General features: G+C 34.1%; 1 protein-coding gene across 2 annotated transcripts in view; it reads left to right on the top strand.

The window, feature by feature from the left end:
- The window catches only part of LOC111048075 (suppressor of lurcher protein 1), a 202,327-nt gene that overhangs the window by 146,245 nt on the left and 31,975 nt on the right, over positions 1-24,107 (top strand). For both annotated transcript variants that reach the window (XM_039432421.1, XM_039432426.1), the window contains exons 6-9: positions 4,363-4,519; positions 7,451-7,510; positions 13,682-13,887; positions 20,571-20,624. In XM_039432421.1, the coding sequence (XP_039288355.1) occupies positions 4,363-4,519; positions 7,451-7,510; positions 13,682-13,887; positions 20,571-20,624 (477 nt within the window). The remainder of the gene's footprint in view (positions 1-4,362; positions 4,520-7,450; positions 7,511-13,681; positions 13,888-20,570; positions 20,625-24,107) is intronic.

Genomic DNA, 24,107 nt, shown 5'->3' with positions numbered 1-24,107 from the left:
TGGATTCATCCAAAGAAAGAGTAGCAGGACTCCAGGCTTTACTACTCACTTTTCTCCTCGCCACAAAGATGAATCACATCATCAACTAACTCTTTTTAAAGCCCGCGCTCTGCTACCATCAATGATCGGGAAAGTTACTTTTGATAACAGAAAATTATTAATTCTCAATCATTACTCGGAGTGCCTCCAGTTTCAAATTGAATTTGAGAAATTGTTACTCAGCAGGAATCGCTAGAGTTTGAATAATTCTGTTTTTCTGCTAAAAAGTGAATGATTTTCATGAGTTTCTAACGCACTTAGCCACCCTCCACTTTAAATTCAATGAGTTATCAACAATTTCTTGAAAATAAAATCAATTGTTTAAGCCAATCAATTTTTCAAGTTACTTTTTTTAATTGATGTATACAGCGGATAACTTCCCACCCTCTACAAATAATACTAGTGAGTCTCCAGGTCTGGAGAACTCTCTCAAAATATCGCTAGTATCCTGTCACCTGATCTATTGGAAGTTAAGGGGAATAGCCCAAGTTGCATTGAGTTATTAATTGCATATTGCATGGGAATCACGTCAGAAAACATTCTCTCATTTTCCTATTCCTAAATCCTACTGTCATCTGAATCTTAGTTGTGTAATTTCAATTACACATATTGTAATTTATAGTAAATATAATATCATAATTATAACTACTTATTGAATAATACTGCTTGCAGGAACTGTCCCCCAATCTCAGACGCATAGTCTTACTGGGGGGATTTCCACTCAATCAATATGTTCTTCTACTGTTTTTGTAAAAATGTGATTCTTATTTTGTTGAATATCAAATATAAATATGTACATGTATTGTATGCCAAGTGGAAATAAACGGATTGAATTGAATTGAATTGAATTGAATTGAATATTTTGAACAGCTCTGCAACAATAATGCAGTCATTCGTCAACTTCTCAGCATTAATTATCAGAAACAACTAATACAAGTATTTTGAATCTATGTAGATACTTATTGAATGTATAACATGGAATATTTATTCTGATCCGTTAAGGATCACTTCAACTTCCCATCACCAACGCTAATCAACGTGATCAGATGAATGTTTGACATCAACGATTTTTTTCCTTTTTCAAACTGGTTTGAAAGAAACGACTAGTTGATAAACACTGATAACTGATGTCAGTTCTCCAACGTGATTCTTTCTTACAAAACTAGGTATGGAAGATTATCATCGATAATACAGTAATCAAAAAGCGATCAAATTGAGCTTAGCCAGAGACGGCTATAATAATGCGATGAAGAAAGTGCTGTGTTGAGAGAGTGATACAAAATTAGAAACTGGGATCCGAAGTGTTTTTTGTGGAGAGGATTTAAAATTTTGATCCATGAGCCTGATTACATGATTATGCTTCTTCCACGACCAATCGACCAAAAACCACCATTGCTCACTCCAATGCGTAGAAAATAAATGCGGCGAAGGAAAAGTTTTGGGCTGTCACTATTATTCTAATGTAATTCTAATTTCTAAGTTTTTATCTTTTGTTATTATTATTAAGGATGAATAAACGATTTTGATTTGATTTGATTTGGGCTGTGCCTGTAAGTCCTTCCCCAATCATTCTCATGAATTGTGTTCTATGTATCATTGAATAAATGAATAGATAAAATTGTAAGTTTTCCCCAAGGTAGCAGAATAAGTGTAGCAGAATATGTGATTAAGAGTAGCCTACTAATTTGCTGATGAGATATGTAATGAACTACTAAGAAGGGAATCATTTAAGTTTGATAAAAGATTGCAAATCTTGTGCTATGTTTACTCCACAGAACGTTGTTGATACGTTGTTAATTGAAGTTTGCAAAGTATTTACATTGTGTCGGCCAGATGGAGCTTGCATTTGTATGAGACTGGATCTGTGGAGAAGTGATCCCCGCTGATGTTTCGAGCAGTAACCGAGCTGAATTCAATCACCAGCGAGTCGCTTGTAGTATCTATTCAGTGCACAATGGGCACAAACACACTGACACAAGGCACAGCTATTTGCATTTACAAATTGTGTCAAATCGGGAGAAGATCGACAGGAAATTGAACGTTGAAATACGAGTGAGCACTACCCCGCCCCTCACCACTGGCACTGATGATTCGATTTGGACACTAGCTAAGCCTCACGCCCCACAGACCTCTTTGCATTCGCATACTGAATTCAACTTATTAATCTAGTTTCCTCAAGTGTTTACATAGAGTTTCACAGATGGTTGGTTCTTGTTGATATTGCTAATAGGTTTTCAATGGTTTGATTACTAATAGAGATGATGATTAGGTATTTAACAGAAGAGACACTTTAATAAGTAATTTGAGTTGATTTTGTAACGATTGTAGAACCGTTTCTAGTATTTTTGTTCTCGAGTGGTTGACTTTTAAGGCTCATGTGCACATCTCATTCCGGTGATGATTCATCAGATTGTTAGAACCTGGAATGTGAAATATTAGATGGAAATTAATGGGAAATTGCATTTATTCAAATGCTAATCGATAAATAATTATTATGATTAAACGAGTATCCAAATATTGAATCCAGTAAATCAACTCGATGACTTCCGCTACTGCAAAAACTGACAGCTCTCATCTAATTCCCATCTTGCCGTTATTTAATCTATTTCCATCTAACCCTGTTGTCGATATTTGCAGTAGCGGAAGTCTTCGAGGTGGTTTTCAGCATTCAATTTGGATTCTCGTTCAATAATAATTATTTAAAACATTTGAATGAATGTAACCCTATTGGAATACTCATGGAAACATTAGAATTAATTTAACACTATTAACAAGTAATCGTGTTCCAGCGTTTAACGTAGATGGTGCAATGGCTGTAAATGTATGTTAATTATTCTATATGGATAGACAAATGTGAAGTGTATCGGTAGATAATGAAACAGAGGAAAGTAGACGATAGGGGCTATGTAATATCAGTCTCACTCAACTGTATTCTGATGAAGAGTAAAGAGTAACTGATATCAGAATATTTTAGAATATTATCCTCCTAAGTAATGCCATAAAATTTGATCCAATGCTTCAAATTCCTATTGTGCAAATTTTAGAACGTTCTATCATACTCAATTGAGTCCTGACAAAAATATACTTTTTCGGCTTGAAGTCCTGATGTTCTATTTTTAGGAAAATTCAACTGGGGAAATTTCGTATCCAATTTTCCTCCGCCCCGATATCAGTTCCGCTCTACTCCTATAGTGAGGTCCACGTTATAATGACAGTATTCGATAAATCGATAAATCTATTAAAATTGGTGATGGTTTCTTGATTCATTCCGAGCTGCTATGTATTAACACACTTTTTTCTGTGTATTTAAACACGACATGCAGTCATATATTAAGTAAATAATTGAAAACTTTTACTTATTGACTAAAGTACTTTCGACCGTCTAGCGATCATTTTCAACAGTGCCAACCGGAAATATATTTCCGACAAAACAATTCCGATCGGCACTGTTGGAAATGATTGCTAGACGTTCGAAAGTACTTCATTCAGTAAGTAAAAGTTTTTAATTATTTACTTAATAATTGAATGCATGTCGTGTTTGAATACATAAAAAAGTGTGTCGATTAAAATGTTAACATTGGCGTTGCTTGTCTATCATTCGGCAAAACAGATAGTGCTATCTTTTTCAACTCTGTAACGCTGCAAGATCAATCTTTAACAATGTAGAAATATAATTAAATAATAAAATATTGCATCTCAGTTATGAAAAGTATTCAATGAGTGAGAATCTCAGTTGAATCTTACTATTATTGAATCATAATTGAAAATACTTGAGATTTTGTCAAAAAATCCACTTTATTTTAACAGAAACTATCATTTCAGAAATAATTTTTATTAAAATAAAGTGTATTCTTTGACTATATCTCAAGTCACTTCAATTACGGGAAAGTTCCACTACATCACCATTCACTCTACGAACTTAATCAAAGATATTATAGAGTCGTTAGATAATTCAATTTTTTAGCTTTAATTTTTTGAATAAAATATTATTTATTATTTTAAACAAGTATGAACAGTTGATATCACACCAGATATACCGTTATCAGCTATCCTCTATGGAAGGCAGTGACAAGGCAGAATATCGGCAACGCTGTTCTCCTATTCAACGTACATTCTTCTACTCAACGCAGTTCGGCAATGATGCTCCTTTGCCATTATAACGTGGACCCAACTATTCTTTATTACAGATACAGAGACCAATATTTACTCTTTATCACAGAGATACAACAGAGATTAACAAAAATAAGTATCTAAGAACTGAAATTGAAGTATCGTTTTGTCGCATATTAAAGTGTATTTTGTTGTGTGTTTGGCTTGTTGAAGGAATGTTCAAGACTGAGGGAGCCCAGCTGCCAGGGAGTGTGTGCGATTACATGTTCAAGAGCGGCGATCTGCCCGCCTCGAGTGGACACTTCTATTCGCCTCGCTACCCTTCCAGCTACCCCAAAAACATTCGATGTGCCTACACTTTCCAATCGAGGTCAGTCTCTACAGCCACAATCGAATCTTTCTCTCCAGATATGAACTTTATTCTAATTTTTAGATCTATTTCTAAGCTCATCTGAAGATCATGTCTTGAATATCGAAACCTTGGGTTTAGTGTAGGTATAGCATTTCTAGCAGAAAACACAACAATATTGTGTTTTGTCATAGACACCTCTAATACTTCTGTATTAGAGGTGGCTATGGTTTTTTAGTACAGTGTTAATCTCATCTTATCTATTTCATACGCTGTAAATCTTGAGTACAAGTTTCAATTTCTATCTGGAATATATAACAAAACAAGTTATATTCTTCAAGATTTCAAATATGAATGAATGAATATTCGTATATTCATGATTTACGCTTTTTTCCATAAAAGAAGAGGTTCAAATCAGAATGATGTGGTCTGGTTCAATATCTTAACACGATTTTTGAATGTAATACCTGAAATAAAGTCAACTGCTCGAAATGGAGTATTGCGTGGCAAATTATTGCCCCATTCAAATAAGTAGTTTTCCAAATTTCAAAATCTCATGATACTTGAAGAGATTCGAAAGTCTCCAGTTCATCAGATTCTATGGAAACTATTAATGGAGACTTCAATTGTTGGATCGTGCGTTATCAAGTAGTTGAGGCTGCTCAAGATTCTTCCTTTATTCTACAATTTCTGATTATCTATACTTTTGGAGACCTAAAACTATTCTCTCTTTTAGGATTTCCAACTCGGTTCATCATGAAAGACGTATCTTTCTCTCAAATATAGATCGCATCACTCCAATCGCCATGTCGAATATACGTTTTTGGACAAAATATGTTATCGATGAACTTCTTAAAAGATAATTACTTAAAAGATCTATCGAGTCAATACAAATTTGATACTCCTGTGAATCATCAAATTGCAATCATTGCAATTTTTCTGCCTTGTATCGTATCACCAATTCACGAACACACTGGATTGATATGAATAATGTGTACATTACCTGGATTCGAACATAATAATAGTGAACGAACATTGATAATGGATCATACTAAATAGAGATTCACTTATTTCTCGATTCAAATCAAGTGAACAAATTGCAGTTGATGGTTGTCCGGAATTTATGAAATAGCAAAATGTCTTTTCCCACCTCATATTTGAATTGATTTTAATAGTATTTTGAGTGGTGAATCAGTGCGGCAATATTGTAGATGACAATGTCAATATCAAGCACAATTCATCATTCTCATCATCCTAATTATATCAATGATCCATTCGCCAAGCGTCAGCTCCATGATTGCCATATAATTATATATTCAGGGCGTCACGTTTAAGCTAAACTACATTTGATAGCTTCAAATTACTCATTCGTTAATTCGAATTCAATTGGTTCGTAGAATTAATTAGCCGGAAAAAACCTTTTCCGGCCTTTTACAGTTTTAATTCTGAACTTTACTTCATATCCACTGATTAGATTGTGTTTGACAAAATTTGTCAAAAAAATTTTAGATTGAATCTAAAAGTTTATTCGGCTTTCGGATTAATTTTGATCAGAAGTAGAATCAAGGAAAAAAGTTCATCAATGTTTAAAATTCTCACTGGTAAATCATTAGTGTTTTCATGACACAGGAATTTGGAATGGCATTCTTAATGTTCCTTGTATCATAAACAGATGACCTCATGCAAGAGTTTCTATAAGCTAATTTCTGTTGTAATAAGAAAATAGATGAATACAAGAGTTTCCCAAGTTAGAGGTTTTAAAACATTATTTATGTTTCTCAACCAAATAATATTATAACTTATATAAAATAATTTGGTTTTCAACTCTTCTAAACTCCTAGTTTATGTGATATTGAAAAATATATTATATTTTGGACTCAAAATTGGACAAAAATCATGAAGTGTGAACATAATCTATTTTTGGAAATTTCTATCTAAATTTGGGAAATGAACAGTTTCGGGTTTTAAGCCTGTTGTTCCTTTCCCAATCATTCATAGCTGAGAATGATATTGTATCCATCAATTATTTATAAATAGATATATAAATATAAGGAGTCCATGAGGTTAGTAGAAGGAAGGGACATATTTGATTCCTCTTGAGCTTCCATTTGTAAACCTTGAAGCATTCTAGGTCAAGTTTACTGTGTAGATTGAGAAGAAAGTTTGTGCTGAGGACACTCTGGGAGACACTTCACTCCATTATTAATTAAAAAGATCTTGTGATCCTGGAATGAATTTATCAACCGTATTCTCCTCCCTCCTTTTCTAAAACCTGATTCCTTTCATCACCCTCTTTGAACTTGGTTTGATTGCTAGTGCATTCTCCACATTCCTCAAAAGTATATTTTTCAAGTCATAAAATAAATTATTGTGATAATTCAATCATTACTGTCTTAACTTTAGGCATTTCAAGCAAATTGAGGCATTGTGATACCGAATTTCCCGTTCGCAGTAACAGCGGGCATATTGAATTTATATTCCTTAAGATCAATGTAAACCAGTCGAAATATGTACTATTTTTGGCACACATAAGGTCTAAAGTTTTTATAAGATCTTGCATTTGATGTATCAACTCTTTAGTGTAACACGGCAATGGTTTTCTCATACTCTACATATTCCACGAAATATTAATTTAATAATATTTATAGAATACTTGAAGTAGTTTATTTCCGCTTCGATTGCATGTTCTTTATAATAAAACACGGAAAAATGCCGTGAAGAGATTGAAAACGTGAATTTATGTCCATAAAAAAGGAGCTATGTGTTCTAGAAGCTGATAATATTGATTCTATGGGGTAATTATCAATTCCTACGCCATACTTCTTATCATTCAATTAGGCTGACTGCTATCGTGAACTCGTGAGAAATGATATGAATCCTTGAAAAATTCAAAGAACTGTTAGAAAAGCTTAGTTTTTACGAAGTTCAATCAAGTTTTTTCTTTCTTCACAGGAGCAAAGAGCGTATCAGAGTTGTTTTCGAAGAGGTGACACTACAAAAAGGTGATATCACGTGAGTATTGCAATCACTTATCTCAATATCAAACAGTAGTAAAGTGAAAAATTTCATTGATAACAGAATTTCAACCGTTACTATATCCATCATGATTCCCATAGCACATGGATTTCGCTGTTTTTAATAATGTTTTTACTTCCGTAATAGTGATTTTTGAGATCACCACTAAATATTCAAGCGATATTATGTAATATTCTCTTCTCCAATCTTAATACCTTCAACGGAGGACCACTTATTATTCATATCTATTTAGGATTTCAGTGTTATGCAACTTGGGCGGCGGAGCTACTTGTTAAAACAAATCTTGACTTATTTTGAGGATGGCTGTTCATGAGGTAAACATGTTTGCCTACTAAAATTCAATTTTTAGAATTCCCACTTGATATGAGATTATCCAATTCAATTTCCAAATTCCCAGTTGATATGAGATTATCCAACTGTAATCGTTATGATATTGAAATAAATTAATTTATGGCTTTGGGTTTTAATAGAGATAAATTTAGTATGGGTTCATTCGAAAATTGTAGAGTTCAACAATGCACTTGCAACAATGCAACAGCACTTCAACAATGAGACTTTACTGATCTTGTAGCTTATTTTTGTGTGTAAATTTTTATTTTGTGTGTATAATTTTTAAGATTTTGCTAGCTGTCGTCCGTGAAGACTCAACATTTATGCGGTATTCTCACGGAACTGTATTTCCGTTGACGATGGAAAATACACGAGTATTTGGGAATATTTCAAACTTGCATTATTTTCCTCTCTCATGGAATCATGCTAGTCTTCACGTGGACCGTTGTCTCGTTGGTGGAAGGGGAACATAATTTGCGTGTTTCCAAGCCGCGAATCTTAACAGATTGAAATCTAGAGGTAGCCTCGAGCCTAGAGGGCCCAATAACTAACGTGCTCATTGGTTAAATTTGTTAATTTTTATCATTTTCCACCGTGGGTTATGTTAAACTAGTGTATGATTTTATCAAAAGTTAATGTGTGAATGTTTGTTGAAGATTAATATTAGTGAGTTAAAATTCCATTAGTGTCAAATTCAATTAGTGTAGTGAAAATTCCAATAGTGATGATTTTATAAATTGAACGATTGTTAGTGCCAATATATTTTCTAGCTCATGCTAAAAACCTTTGAATGACCGAGTCCTCAATTATTCATTTGTAGTAGAGAAATGTGTAAAGTTCACGCTACCATCGTAAACAGTTAGAGTTCCAGTAAAACAGTTAGCAAAATTTTAAAGATAGTTTTCTTGACTTGAGTATGCAATAGAACGTTTTCGATCATTTGTTGTTGAAATTTCTAGTAGATTAGTTCAGTCAATAAAATTCATAGGATAAATAGAATGCAGAAGTTTGTTTTTTTAGAATGCAAAAGTTTCATAAAGTCCCATGACTCGCCCTTTAGTATTTCTAGAGATATCTCTTCTATCCCCATTTGGGGGCGGTTACACAACCATAAGATTATTTTATTAATTTAGATTAGAATTCTATTGAATACCAATTGAATTCATATTTTCGTGGTTTGTTGAAGGTTAAACCCTTCTGTCGAGTACAGTACTGATAGGGAATGAAAAAAATATCAGGTTCTTTACAGACCTGCAGACTGAGTTAATCGTGGAAATCATGAAATATTTACTTACTGACTGGAGTATGCTTTCGAACCGCATGGGATTCCTTCTCAACAGAAAATAATACATTTGGAAAGTTCTTTCTCAAAGTGAACGTTTATGAAATCAATTTATCCTTGTATATTCGAGAAAAGATATTTTCAATTCTCCACTGTTGTGAGATCGGTAAGCCTTTGTGCTTCCAATAAGCCGCTACCTTTCTGCGTGGACGTGAGGCAGGAAAAGTGGCTTACTAGTAGGCTTCGCAGAAATTTTCAATTTCCATTTCACTTTTGTCGAATACACTTCTTGCTGGCATTATTGATTGCAAACTTCATCGACGGTGGGAAGATTGTTGTATTGACTAATGCTGAGCTCTCTCGTGGTGAGCCGGCAAACTTTGTCTTGCTCTGGCTAAATGTGGATCCATTAGGAAGGGATTATGGCTGTGCGCCCACCCACCTGTCCGTCCAGTTTTACACAATTTCATATAAGCACGCATTGTAGAATCGTAATTGGTTTTCGATTCATTTTCAATTGACGTTTTCAATGCATCAGAGTTTTTTTGATTGGAGAACTTTTTCCAAGAGTTAGATATTTCCCGTATTTATTCGTGATTATTTCCAGTTGGAGTTGCATTGTTTGGTGCGATTTTTTTATAGATATGGTGTAATTACTCTATTTGTAATGTTAGATGTGGTGTAATTCGTTATCCTCCACTCACTGAAGATCTCATGAGTCTATCATTAGATAATCATGGTTCGATTCCCGGGCTGGCAAATAATTTTTGGATAGTAGCTCTCATCGAATTTCCATCTAGATGTTAACCCTGTCGTCAATATTCGCAAGGAGTGTTCGGAGTGATTTACAGCATTCAATGAGGATTTTAGTTTAATATTATTAATAATATTTTCATGAGGTATTGCCAGAAAATGTACAATGTATTACATTCTATAGAGTACCGAATAGATTATAGAGTATAGAGCATAGTATCGTATATGAGTAGAGCATAGAGTATGTATTACACTTCTCATATTATCTTGAAACAGTAACTGCTTTTACAGAGCAAAAACATTTTTGGTGAAACTGCTCAAAAAAGCGCAGCTCGAATCTTACTGATACATCACACATATCTCATTTTAACATATTGTGATAAATAAAATAATAATAAATTATGTCATGAGTCTCACATATTGATGGCGTAAAGATGCCGTAGTAAACAAACTGAAAATAAGTTTTTCTAGCTTTAGAAACAATAATCGCTAGGAAACTTTCAAACCCCCTATTTCCTGGTGACAGGAAAACCCGTAAAAGCCAACTAGTTTTTGGATTATTAATTCCTGCAATCTGTACATCGATAATTGAGAATTTATCAACATACTTATAAACAGCAGCCTCTGCTGACTGCTATAACATGGGGGTGAAATTGAACTTGGAGCAGTAATCGAGCCTTCTCTTCGGATCACCTATACTAGCATGGAAGCCTATTAGTGTTGAAGTGGTGCTCACTTTGTAGGGAATGACGAAACTTCCAAGAGTCTTGCTCTAGGATCCAGTAAAGCTTAGGAAATCCGACCTAAGTAGATGTTGAGCTCTTTTCCTTCCCTTGAGAACTCGAACATCACACACACACAAGTTGTCACGTGGTAATTTGAAACCACCAAATATTTTTAAATGAGCCAATAAAATGTGATAGAACTATAAAATTGGAAAGAAGGTTAGACCTATCCAAAGAGTAAATCAACTCAAATCAAGTATTATTAGTGATTAGGAGTAATAGCATTATCAACAACGATAAGAAAACATGTATTATTGTGATGTAATAATTATGAGAACCCATTGGTAAGATCAAAAAATTATAAAGCGGCATAATTATTATTGGCGGATTACAAAAAAAAAAAATAAAATAAAATGCATGAACATTGAGGTTAGAGTTACTTGTTTACGTTTTGAAAAGAATTAGTCGATCTTGGATAAATCGATAATTATTAGAACCAATACTGAACGAATCAGCTGATTATTCGATCAACCCATATGACCGGTTGAATCATATAAAATTCACTCATAAAGGATATATTATGTATACTAAAGGAAGTCGATGTGTAGAAATACAAATAACTATTATTTCTGTATAAACATTTGTTATTATCTAAAAAAGCATGATAAATCAAGAGTATACAAAACTCATATAAAAACTAAATGTATTATCTATTAAAATCGTATGTTACGATTTATTTATGAATTCAATTTAAGATAAACACTCCATATATTTGTATGAAAACTTCTTTCATTTAATTTTTTCTATTGTAAAGCCGAGGAAGCCCTGATTCCCAAGGCAACCAATTGTATTGAGTCTATTAAATTGAAGGCCAATCAGAGAGTAGCTTACAGAATTATTCTAGGAAGAGGCAAAATTTTTCTAAAAACCTCCTTCTTCTGGCTTAAGATCCCAACCGGAGAGGATGCACATGGAGTTTAGGGTTTTTTCTTATTCCTTTTAAAAATTTTTTAATGAATTATTAAGCCAAACCCTTTTTTAAATGTAATGTATGTTTGTTGAATGTTAATTGTTTGTGAACTCAGTGCTGTCAAGGAGTTCGTAATTGTAAAGATTCCCATAAAAATAGCTTTAATTCGAAAGAAACTTATAAAAATCTGGATCACGCGTTAGCCCAGCAGTGACGAAAAGGAGCCTACCTAATTAATTATTGGAAATAATTAATTCAATCCACGAGAACATCCAGAACTTCAGTCAGTGAGTGATAAGTCAAACCAAATGAGCTCATTTTTTCTACGTTCAGTGGGGTAATAATTAATAAAAAAGCGCTATTCCTATTAATTTGAATTAAAATTAAGAGTCACCACGTGTTGAACAATATCACATAGTTCACAAGAACATTTTATAAATTTATTTATTATATGTAGGAAGCTTACTTCCATGCACTGCCCGAATTCATATTAAAAGCCCTGAGATCTCATGTTTGAATATTAATTTATTAAATATTAATTTTGTAATTGAACCAAGTATATCATATCAAACTTATAGACCGAACAGGTTTTTATTGGTAGAATTTTGTATTGATTGGAAGTCTAAGTACCAGTATTAAATATAATATATTTATGAATTTGAAACTCATTATTGTGAATATTAGCAAAGCCTGTGATAATTATTCAGATTTTAAAAGTAGATTATTTAAGTGAATTATAGATTTATCGAATATCTTATGCACATCTGTTTTATGGGAATATATTTCGTGTTTTATGTCAGCATACAAACTTATAGAATTTTTTATTATATCCTAACTCATCTCGTGTTATATAGTTTGAGCTGTTTTGGTACCAACAAATATTTAGCAGTACTTAAAATCATAGAATCAAATAATATTAACCTTATTCAGAGCACTCAATATTTATCATCCTTTGATGATATTCATTTTATCAGCCAGAACAAGTATATTAAGAAATTATATTAATAAGGTTCCAGTTATATCATATAAGGATCCAGAGAGCTTCAAGAACTGGCGTTGTAAGTTCTAAGGAATTTTGAAAGGGTATATTGGTGAATACTTGTATTCACGACGAGCGTTTTAAGAATCAACTAGAAACCACTCTATTTCATCCAATAGTTCTCCAATTATTACACTCCACTTATGAAGAATAGTTGGCTATATTGTTGGTATGAGCCAGTATGTTATATAGTAGTCTATATGAATAAAAGATTTAAATTCAATCTTACTGTCTGATATTAAAGAGGTTACATCTAATATTGAATGATATTAGTAAAACCATCATACTCTACCCATTGGTACATTCGATGATGCACAAAACATGAGGGGTATAATGATTGAAAAAGGAGCAACAGGTTGGACAGCCCAAAACTGTTCCTTCCTTGAATTTGTATAAAAATAGTTCCAAAAATAGGTTAAGGAATTTCCAGTTTAGATGAGTAAAACCCCGAGTCAAATTGAAATATTGCATTTAATTGGACTAATAATGTCACTGAGAACTGGGAACGTTTAATCTATAACGTTTCATATTAGATTTATAGTATTTAAAGAGCATCAATCTCATCTAATAGGCTATGAGCCGGTAGATTGGTCACATAATAGATAATGAGTGATGAATTTCATTACTCAAAAAAAAAAAACAATATTTCATGGACTATTCAACCTATAAAGATATCATAGTCCATTAGATTCAATGAGTGTTCCACACTTATAGCCAGTGATTTTAACTCTTGTGTGACTTATCTTATTCCATTGACCTTGACTTGGACATGACTTATTAATTCGAATAAACCGTTCAAGCTTTTGATCTAATATAGATTCAATAGTTCCTTACATTCAATAAGTGTCATAGAAATTGGGCCTTTTTGTTAAAAATATGCGTGACATACACATAACCTTTTGGACTTCATTATCGTTGAAGTTTGAAAGAGGAATAGTACAAGCTAAGGTTATAGTTTTCCATTCTCGGATTATGATATCTATTAGTATAGATCATTGTAATAATTGTATCGATGAATGAAATATTTTCAAACCGGTGTTGTTTGCAGATGCCTGAACAGAGCGGACGTGATCAAGGTGTTCGACGGGCGAGCGGCGACGGCGCCCGTCATCCGCGAGGTGTGCAACCAGGTGGCGCAGGTGGAGGTGCTCTCCACGGGCCCGCATCTCTACATCGAGTTCCTCGCCGACTCGCAGTGGCCCGGCCAGGGCTTCAACGCCCTCTACGAGTTTCAGCCGGTTATCAACAACACAAGTAAGTAGCACATCATCATTGACTATTGATTGACCAGAACCAACAATTGGAGTATGAATGATGGGTTCCATTTGATATGAATTATATTCAACATCTGGATTCCATTGTTTAGCAATGAAGGACTGACTGCTGAAGGTCGCTTCATCCAATGTCTGTTCAGTCATTAAACCCGTTAAATCAATGTATGTTTGCATTCATCATAATGTGTTTCAATTGAGCCAGCTATTGGTCCAAACTAGAGTTTGAGTTTTGGAGAAACATACTGGCCAGAGCGCTTCCAAGTAATATTGATCTCATTTTCAATAATGAATTGAGACTGTTCTGATCAGTGAATGGACCACACTTACGACCAGATAAGAGATTGTGGAATAATTTGAGGTGAAAAGTACATTGAGTGAGATTCGCAAGCTTTGATATTTCATGAAAGATGAACGGATCAAGTTCATCGGTAATATTTTAATCGAACCATCAACTGACATTCTTCAATTAGAAATTTGAAGATTTCTCGCGAGTTTTATCATCTTTCAGTTTTAGAAACTGGTTTTCTCTCATCTGTTGAGTCCTCATTCTAGGTCCTCGTATCAGAGATCCTCTCATGTCTTGGGAATTGGAAAAGTCGTGACTTGAGGAGTTTTGAAAAATTTATCTATAGGCTGTTCTGTATCTTTTCATAGATTCATTTCTCCATTATATCCATTGCTGTAGCAGTTTCGAAAAAGATCCTTGTTTTGAAGTTTGAATTGACAATAGAATTTGGAATTCTCTTATCAACTTTTCCGAGTCTTAAGAGGTTAAGATTCTATTGCAAACGAACCACATGTTCTAGGAACGATCTACACCAGCTTACCTTTTTGAGTATGAACTTGAGTAACAAGTTTTTATCATCACAATGAATAGACCAATAATGAATCACTCCTCATGAAGACTCATCATATATTATCACTGATACTGTATTATCGAACATCATAAAGAAAGGTGGTAGGGACTGTAATTAGATCCAAGAATGGAGAAATTTTTGAGAATCATTTCAAAGAAAATTTGAATTTTATCCAAGAGACACAGCTCTGCTACACAACTTTATGGCAAAATGTTTCCACCGAATAATGTGACAGATCTTGGAAATTTAATAAGTTGAGAATAATAAATCGATCCAATGAGTATTCTACGAATGAAAATTCGAATCTCTGAATCGCTGATGTGACGAAGATTTGAGCTGGAGTACTATCACAGACGATATGTTTTTGCTACAAACCTCCATAGATTGTTTCAACGAAGAATATGATAAAGTTCTCAAAAATAACACAAGAAGAAAATAATAAATCGATCCGAGAAGTGAACAGTAATATCAATGAGTACTATTCTTCATAATTCTACAAAAACAAATCAGTTTGAATCAGGGAGGTGAAGAAATTCGAAGTAAGAGTACTATCACGACACTACATGTGCCACACTCCTCACCCTACAGCTGAATCTTCCTTCAACTTGCCCTGTAGCCGTAAAGTTTGCACGTTGCTCTCATTCGAGCCATTAGTCGATTACTCCACCACCGCATTTCTCGGCCACTATCTCCTCCAGCCATTTCCTAAACTTGTCTTTGATCTTCACAAATAACATTGTTTCAAGTCTTGAAGTCACCTCAATTGGCTTATTTGTATAACCATTCAATTTGAACCTTTTCTTGGATGATGCAAAGTTTTTCAAATTGTTATTGCGATTATTAGGATCAATGGTTTACTAGCTATGAGACAGATCTCTTCAGGTAACTTGATGTCGTCTCTGTGGTTCATGGGAAAACTACTATCTTGACAGCCATAAAAATGCTAATCTGTATCCAATTCGATCGATTTTAAACAGAGATACAATAACCATCTAAAATCAATTCCAATTTACTTTCCTAATCAAAAATGCACAAAAAAAGGATTTAACATTTTAATTCCTTTTTATACAAAGTCGATATGGGTTTTAACAGGTCCCCATGGAGAGCAATGTTTTCAAGAAATATACAAATCCATTCAACAGTGTAAAAAGTGATACGTTTCTGGATAAAACAAACTTTCAAACTAGTAATACTACAAGATTGACTGATGAATAGTGCTTCAGAAATCCTTTCATTTTAATGTTACTGCAAAGTCTGCAAACGCCCTCCCACTGCAACTTTCGAAAATTCAATTGATGGGAAAATTGAGTTGATATCTCCAACAAATTTATAACTCTATTGTTTATTGTGGAATTGATATCTCACAACAAATTCCATATTTATTATTATTGAACATAGTGTTGTAACTTATCAATAGATTCAATGGATTCCATGTTACTCCTTGAACATCTGACATGGGTTTCTTAGAGATGCGATGCAATATAGGGTGTGGCAGCTAAGAAGTCGTCAATAAAAAGAGGAGGAAAAGTCGGTTGACAAAGGAGGTGAAGCAAGACGACAAAGGTGGAAAAGCGAAAATGAGCCGACAAACTGTGTTGGATCGTGTTGTTCAAAAGACGCGCGCGTGTTAGAGGCAACCCAACCCAAGACAGGCATTGACTGCTGCCGGGGGACGGGGAAGACCTTGTCATGGGAGACAACAACGAATCTGTTCCAAATCTCTTTGAACATCATGCTTTGACTGTAATTCGAGATCTTTCCAATTAAATACTAGTTCTTCTCCTATGCGACAAGCTGCAACTACACTATTAATGGCTCTGAATCAACTCTAGTTCGTCGCTGCTTTCTCTTTTGTTGGTGGTAATTAATTGGAAAGCAGAAAGTCTGATGTATCAACATGCACGTTTTTGGAGTTGAGCTTGCTTTGTAATTTTCACCTGTATGAGGGAGATTAGTTGGAACATTCAAGTTGAAATATCTAGGTAAATCAACCATGCACGAGTGACTCCGAAAACATCATTTTGCAATCATTCAAATCAGAGATGTTACCTTATGTGATATACTGGTCGATTGAGATCCAGTAGAATGGTTCCATTCCCTATTCTTCATGGTATACTTTCATTCCTGCATAATCATTCCAAGAATATTTACCATGTGAATGACTGAGAAAAATGTTGAATGTGAACAATTCATTCTTGAATCCAGTTCTTCTAAATAATTCAACAATCCAATACATATCATTTAATTCATTCCTCAAATTCCTTGAATTTCTGAAATTCATTTATGACCAAAGGCTTTTATGAGTCTTGATTATTTTTTTTATAAGTTGTAGCAATTAGTTCGATTATGAAGCAATAAATGGTATTTAATGGAGCTTTTATCTCCAAGTGAGTTTAGATCCAAAGTCATTTGCTCAATAATTATTTGATTTATACTTGATAAAACATGTTTTTTGTTCGTCTTCACCAAATATATCCATGAATCGCATGATTCAAAAGTGCTTAGAAGTTTTTTTAAATGATTCCTGTCACTTACTTGTTGTCACTTACTTTCACTTACCTGTCATGACACTTACTCGTCACTTACTGTAATTTGAATGGCTCTAAATAATTCGGCCCAGGAGACGTGACTCAATTGAAGGAGTTTCAATTGAAGTTTCAATTGGAGTTTCAAAGAGACAAAGACTTACATAATGAACTGCATAATACAAATTATAATTGGAATATGAACCGCGATTTCAAATTTCTACAATATTTTTTCTATATGAAAGTGGATGATTTCCAAGTTGATGAGAGTATTGTAGACTAAAAGGAAAATAAATGTTATTTTATTTCAATAATAGTAGTGACAGTGAGGGCTTCTTAAGATTCTCCATGTTTTTTTTTTCAGTACAATTAAGATTCTCCAAATTCCGATCAAGAGTATTCAAAAACTCAATCAAAAATTGAAACAATATCATTAAATCATTCCACAACTGGATTTTTCTTCACAAGGACTGTGTGAGTGAGAGGTCAAAAAGTATTTCAACAAAAAAAACTAGTAAGAAACAAAAAGTATTGTTCTATTATTCTTGTTTGAGAAATGATCTAAAATGTCCCCTATCCGTTACTTCTGGCGTGCCACAGCTGTGCGGTATCGCTTTTCTGGTATCGCAGTGTTCAAAAGTTGGCCACACACTGGCACCGTACCGCCCCCTCGCCTACCGCCTCTCTCGGGACATGATCGAGGATCAGCGGCGGTGTCGGCTGCCTCCAAGTTTCAGATTTAGTTGTTTCAAAAGTCGGCTGGAAGCTGGAAGCCTTCCTCCTGCCTTGGGCTTTTGCGACTTATATGTGGCCTTCGAGTCGGCGCTGATCGATAGTTTCGAATAAAAATACCGACTTTGTCTCTCTGGCGACGAACTTTACTTAAATTTGCCTGCTATGAGTGCTCGACTTATAGTTCAGATTTCAGAGATTGATCGCTATCAGGAATCCATGTCTGAAGCGTATTGCTTAGCAATGCAAATACGTGTTCTGTCCTCTACAAGTTTCATATCTTGAAAACGATCATAGAGCGATAGAAGAGTATGATCCTATAAAACTTTTCCAAAACAAACCACCTCGTCTCTCTTCACTCTACTTTCTTACACCCTCACTCTCCACTATCTCTTTTTCTCTCAACTTTGCAATACGCTCTTATGGCCACTTGTAAAAGTCCAGACAATCTCCTGTTGGGAAGAAATACTTGAGCTATCATAACTTCCATCTTTATGGTCTTGTGCTTTGCATACCGTCAGTGCACTTGAGCAAGAAATATATTTTTGACATCGAACTATCGTGTACTACATTCCAACTTCCACTTCGACATGTCAAAGTATTTAAAATGACGTTTCTCAAATTTCACATTTCCTCATATGTAATGAGTTTCGAAACAAATAATTCACTTCAGTTATGTAACTCTCTCATCCACATCTTAGCATCAAAAGTATAATGATTCATTAGATTCTCATTCGAATAAATAACCTGCTTGATAGGGCGATATCTCACTCACATTCTTTAACAAACTCATTTATATTCTCTCATTCCTATAATTTGAATGCTTCGAAGCTTGATAATCTATCAACCATTATCATTAGGAAATGGTAGAATCTAGTTCACTCATTGTTTCAGTATTGCAAAAATTTATGTTTCTATAAAAAGTATTCCATCCACTGGAGCATAAGAGCTCCATGGGAGAAGAGAGTGTTCTCAGGGTGTGTCCTCCAGATTTTCTTGAATCGCCAAGTCTCCAAATATAATCGTGTCTTATAACTTTCGTTGCTAAAAAAACAATTATCTTGAGGAAATTAAGCAATGTAGTTCACTATTTGTCTCTGTATTGCAAAAAAATTATGTTCCTATAAAAAGTATTTCATCCACTGGAGCATGAAATTTTCATGAGAGAAGAGAGTGTTCTCAGGGTGTGTTCTCTAGATTTTCTTGAATCTCCAAGTTTCCAAATTTAATCGTGTCTTATCACTTTCGTTGCTAATTATGTTCACTAGTGAGAATATGGTCTTCATCCTAGAGCATGCTATCGTTGAAGTTGGCATGAGCCGCTCGCACGGCTTAGCAGAAGGAATTCTGGAGAATTCCCGTCTGTATGTTGCCAGTGTTCCTCCATAATTCGCATCCTCCGGGATTAGAGCAGCTTGCTGTCTGCCTCCCACAGGGTCTCCCCTGTGTCATGTCATCGTAAACCACTTACATTTCTGTTTCCAACCGGTATTACGCGCCGCTCTATTTGAATGCAGCTCATTCACTCCGTTCCCTCTCACACACAACGCCAATATATGCGGATCACAGTTCTGACAATTGCAAGTTCTCACGCTATGATAATTCCCTGTCTGCATTTTAAAATGTATTTCCCTCTATGATGTATATGAATAGTGAATTGTCATTGTGGTTCGTTGTGTAAGACACGTGTCTCCAGTGGGGAATCACCTTGAAAATGTGTCACTCTAGTTTCCGTGTGAATTTCAAATAAGTTTTCCCCTAAGAAGAATCCATTCACATAATATGAAAGCTTAAATTCTAGTTCTCCTTAGACTGTCTACTCAATTCATACGTTCCGTATATTAGATCATATTTTGGAAGTGGCAATGGAGAGTGGTTCTAGGTCGTCACATATACTTGTCCAATCAGGGTCATGAATGAATGATGATTCATTTATTATTCAGATGAATAATGCTGTCCATCGATATATTATTCAGAATCCTCCTCTCCCTTCAAGGATCAAGCAGCTTACCAGTTCTGATAACAGATTATAATATCATCATTCATTACATTATCCATCCCGGTCTCGAATGGACAATTTATGAATCTGACGTCACGTCAAATGCTTTGAAATTAATCAGAAGATACCTCAAAAACTCCTGATTGGGATCATTCGATATTATCAATCAATTCTCAACCATGAGGCTCCTGTAGTTACTGAGTTCCATGGAATGAAAAATCAGTGGAAGAACCCTGATAGTCTTCACAATATGGCATCATCATCATCACCATAATTCTCTATTCAGCTGAAAATACAATCAAATATATCCAACATTTGCCAAGTCATTAACAATGAATCATTTGCAGATTCAACAATATTAGAGCGCAAGAAAACTATATTAACATAGATAAGAATAGATAAGAAGTTGTATCACAGTTCTACTTTGTATTCTATCTCATTTTCTTGAACTTATTGTCTCTTCATAATTCAAAAAGATTAGTTCAATTAATAATTCTTAGAAAAATTTCTTATTTTCAAAGACATTGTTTCATATTATTTTCTTTTCCAGTTGAAACGGGAAGTCCGGGACAAAACGGACCATCTGTCAGTGCAAGTGCCTCATGTAAGTTATTTACTATATCCATCCCATTTAAAATGAAATTATTATTCATAATTAGATCAATTTTGGTTTATTTGTAATCAGTGCCTCGTTTATTCTCTAGAATCAGAATCTGATTAAAATAGATGTGATGTTATATTAGTTCACTAATTCTATATCTTATATCATACAACACTATAACTTATATCACGGCACATCTATTATAATCAGGAGACATTAATTATTGATTTATCGGGTGAAACATTCTTATTAGTGAATATGATTCAATTCATGTGGTATTTCAATCATGGAGTTATTATTTTTTCCACTTGCTATCCAACCCAATGTATCTTCCTTGAATCATGTATGCAGCCAACTCAATTGAATTGTCTGCATTATACACCTAGCCAGACATCAAAATTCTTGCACGGAAACTGCACATTCTTTTTCTAATGCTGTCCAGTCAATTCGGAAGTAGCTTCCATTAAATTATATTGATTGCTCAACACTAAAGAGTCAACCGCATAAAAATAGCCCGATGGAAATGGGAACAGATGAGTGCAATTGTTGCCAAATAAGAGTTGATGAACATTGTCCAAAGCTGATTATGAATAAGAATTAATTATCATTTTTATAATACACCTGACGAATTGTGGTAAAGTTTATAAGGAGTGGTGGGAAGGGTGTTGTGAGAGGGAACTCATCTGTTTCAATCAACTCGAAAACTATTCAATATTATTACAGTGCTGTTCAAACGTCAATTCTTGCAAGTGGTTTAGCGTACACTTCTGTAATACTTTTATTCGTTGTGTAGATGTGGTGGACCTCAACTCAATTCTTTAATTCTTTATTCAAAACAATAAATAAACAATCAAATACATTCCAAAAAACAAATACAATATTGTTTCGTAATATTCATGACAGAATTGTATGGAGAATTGGAAATTGAAATCCAACTAGATTCTCATGTGTGTAATGAATTGTAGAGAACATAAAAACTGTGCTAATGGAAGCATCGTACCAGATCTATGAATGCAAAGAGTAGTAGGGAGTGTATAGCAATTATCGTTGAAAACAAAATGTCATTAAAGCATTGATAACTGCAAGATTGCAAAGAAAATGCACGATCGTGGAACAACTGACAGGAAAATCTAGCAAGGATTCTTGAAACTTGGCAAGCGAGTAATGTGAACGCACAGTGTCCACTTTCAACTGTCAGCATTCCCTATGTATAGCATCAATGCTTGCCATTCAATCAATGCTGACAGATCCAAGTGAATCTCACTATAGCTTAATGCCCGTTTTATTGTAGCCATGAAAGCCTGCATGGCTGGCTGGCGTTTGCTTGCGCCCAACCAACTTTATGGCATGAAATAAAGCTCCATTGAAGTCCATTTATCATCTCTTTGCGATTTTATGGCTTTCCAGTATTCAACGATCGCGCCATTCAACGGCGACATCACATAACACGTTAAATACCACGTGATGCACAATTTTAATCCATCCGAGTATTGAGGGGCATCATGAAGGTTTATGTTATTAGCTCATTGATTCAAAGTGAACTATTGTGGGAGTGTGGGAGTATTTTTGAAAAGCTGATACATGCTCTGCAGGGACATGAATATTAGCGTCGAAGCTGGAAGATAACATCTTATCTGCATTTACTATCAGTACGTTCCGTTCAAAGCTGGGACTTCGCTTATCCAAGGGTCTGCCTGTACACAGTCAATATAATGATATTGACTGTCATATTATGACATTATGGGGCTCAACTTTAGTGATAGCCCTGGCCACCAATCTGAAAATCAAAAAATCTCTTTCATTAAAAAATCGAAAACAGAGTATCATCATCATCCTCAATCACTCAACTATATGAGCATTAATCGCTCATCATCAACAACGTTTCTCTTATACCAAACCATAACCTAATATTAGTATCTCTATATAGAAATAATAGTATTCAGTAAGGATAAATGTATAAGATGGGCGCCGGGCTATGTTTTGATTAATATGATTGTATTAACAAGTATAAAAATCTGGTGTGGTACACTCACACAACTTTCCTTGCTCATTGAACTGTGAGCCTCATTCTTAAACGAGAATAATTTAGGGGAATAACATAATGACGATTGGCGGCAACATATTTGCAGCTACGATCAGACTACTATATATGTAGAATAGAATAAAAATAAAAATCTTAGTACCCTTTTTGAAATATTTAAACACAACATGTTTCGGACATTGATGCCATTTTCAAGTGATATGAAGTAAATGAATGGATACTGCTAGAATATTCTTATTTTGATCATATGTTAGTGTATTCATATGATTTTATGAACTAAAACTATAAATTGTGGATTTAAATTCGCATGATATTATCAAAAATGGGGTTATTGGTGTCTAATTGGATTAAGTTTATTATTTTATCTCTGTTTAACTTTGCCGCTTTATAAATATGAAATTCTTCTTTAACATTCAGTTTACCACTTTTATTAACATAATTTAGTATTTTCATATTGGAATTCATAACTGTAAAATTATGGCCTAAATCTATCAAGTGTTCAGCAAATGCCGACTTTTGTGTATAATTTTTAGATTTTAGTGCTTTTATATGTTCTCTAAATCTAATATGGAAATTTCTACCCGTTTGTCCGATATGGAATTTGTGGCAATCACTACATTTAAGTTTATAGAATCCAGATATTTTAAACTTATCTTGCTGTACATGAAAAGCAGCAAAATTAAACAGAGATAAAATAATAAACTTAATCCAATTAGACACCAATAACCCCATTTTTGATAGAATCATGCGAATTTGAATCCACAATTTATAGTTTTAGTTCATAAAATCATATGAATACACTAACATTTATGATCAAAATAAGAATCTTCTAGCAGTATTTATTCATTTACTCCATATCACTTGAAAATGGCATCAATGTCCGGAACATGTTGTGATTAAATATTTCAAAAAGGGTAGGCTACTAAGATTTTTATTTTTTTTTTTCTATTTCTATAAAAGTAGTCCTATACAGAAAAAAGATACTGTATATGTGTATATATAATTGTTTTCAGAGTACTTTTTCCTTTGTGTAAATAGTGTGAAATTCGATGATTTTTTTAAAAGTCGTCAAAACAGCTGTTCTAAAGATGAAATATCTCGACTAAGTGTTTTTTTTTTCATAAACTGCTCACCTACCTACCTCATGCACGAGAAGGAGGTTACACAGTCGGACAGTCCATTTCTCAAGGATGGAGTGGAACCCCCATCAGTTTCCCAGGAAAAAGATTCATGCCAGTCTATAGAGCTGATAAATAACTATACAGGGTATGAATTTGAAAAAAAATCAGTCGAGTCATTTTTGAGAAAATCGTAAAAAACATGGTTTTTTAGTAATTATCCCCCATTTTTCTCAAGAATATTACGGAGCTCCGGCAATTTTCCTAGAAATGAGACTCATGTCAGTTGTTAGGGCTTATGAATAAGCTATTCATGGTATGAATTAG

This window comes from Nilaparvata lugens, chromosome 1 (genome assembly GCF_014356525.2).
Source record: "Nilaparvata lugens isolate BPH chromosome 1, ASM1435652v1, whole genome shotgun sequence".
Classification (NCBI taxonomy): domain Eukaryota; kingdom Metazoa; phylum Arthropoda; class Insecta; order Hemiptera; family Delphacidae; genus Nilaparvata; species Nilaparvata lugens.
Note: the sequence above shows the minus strand (reverse complement) of the source record. Positions and strands in the feature narration are given on the sequence as shown.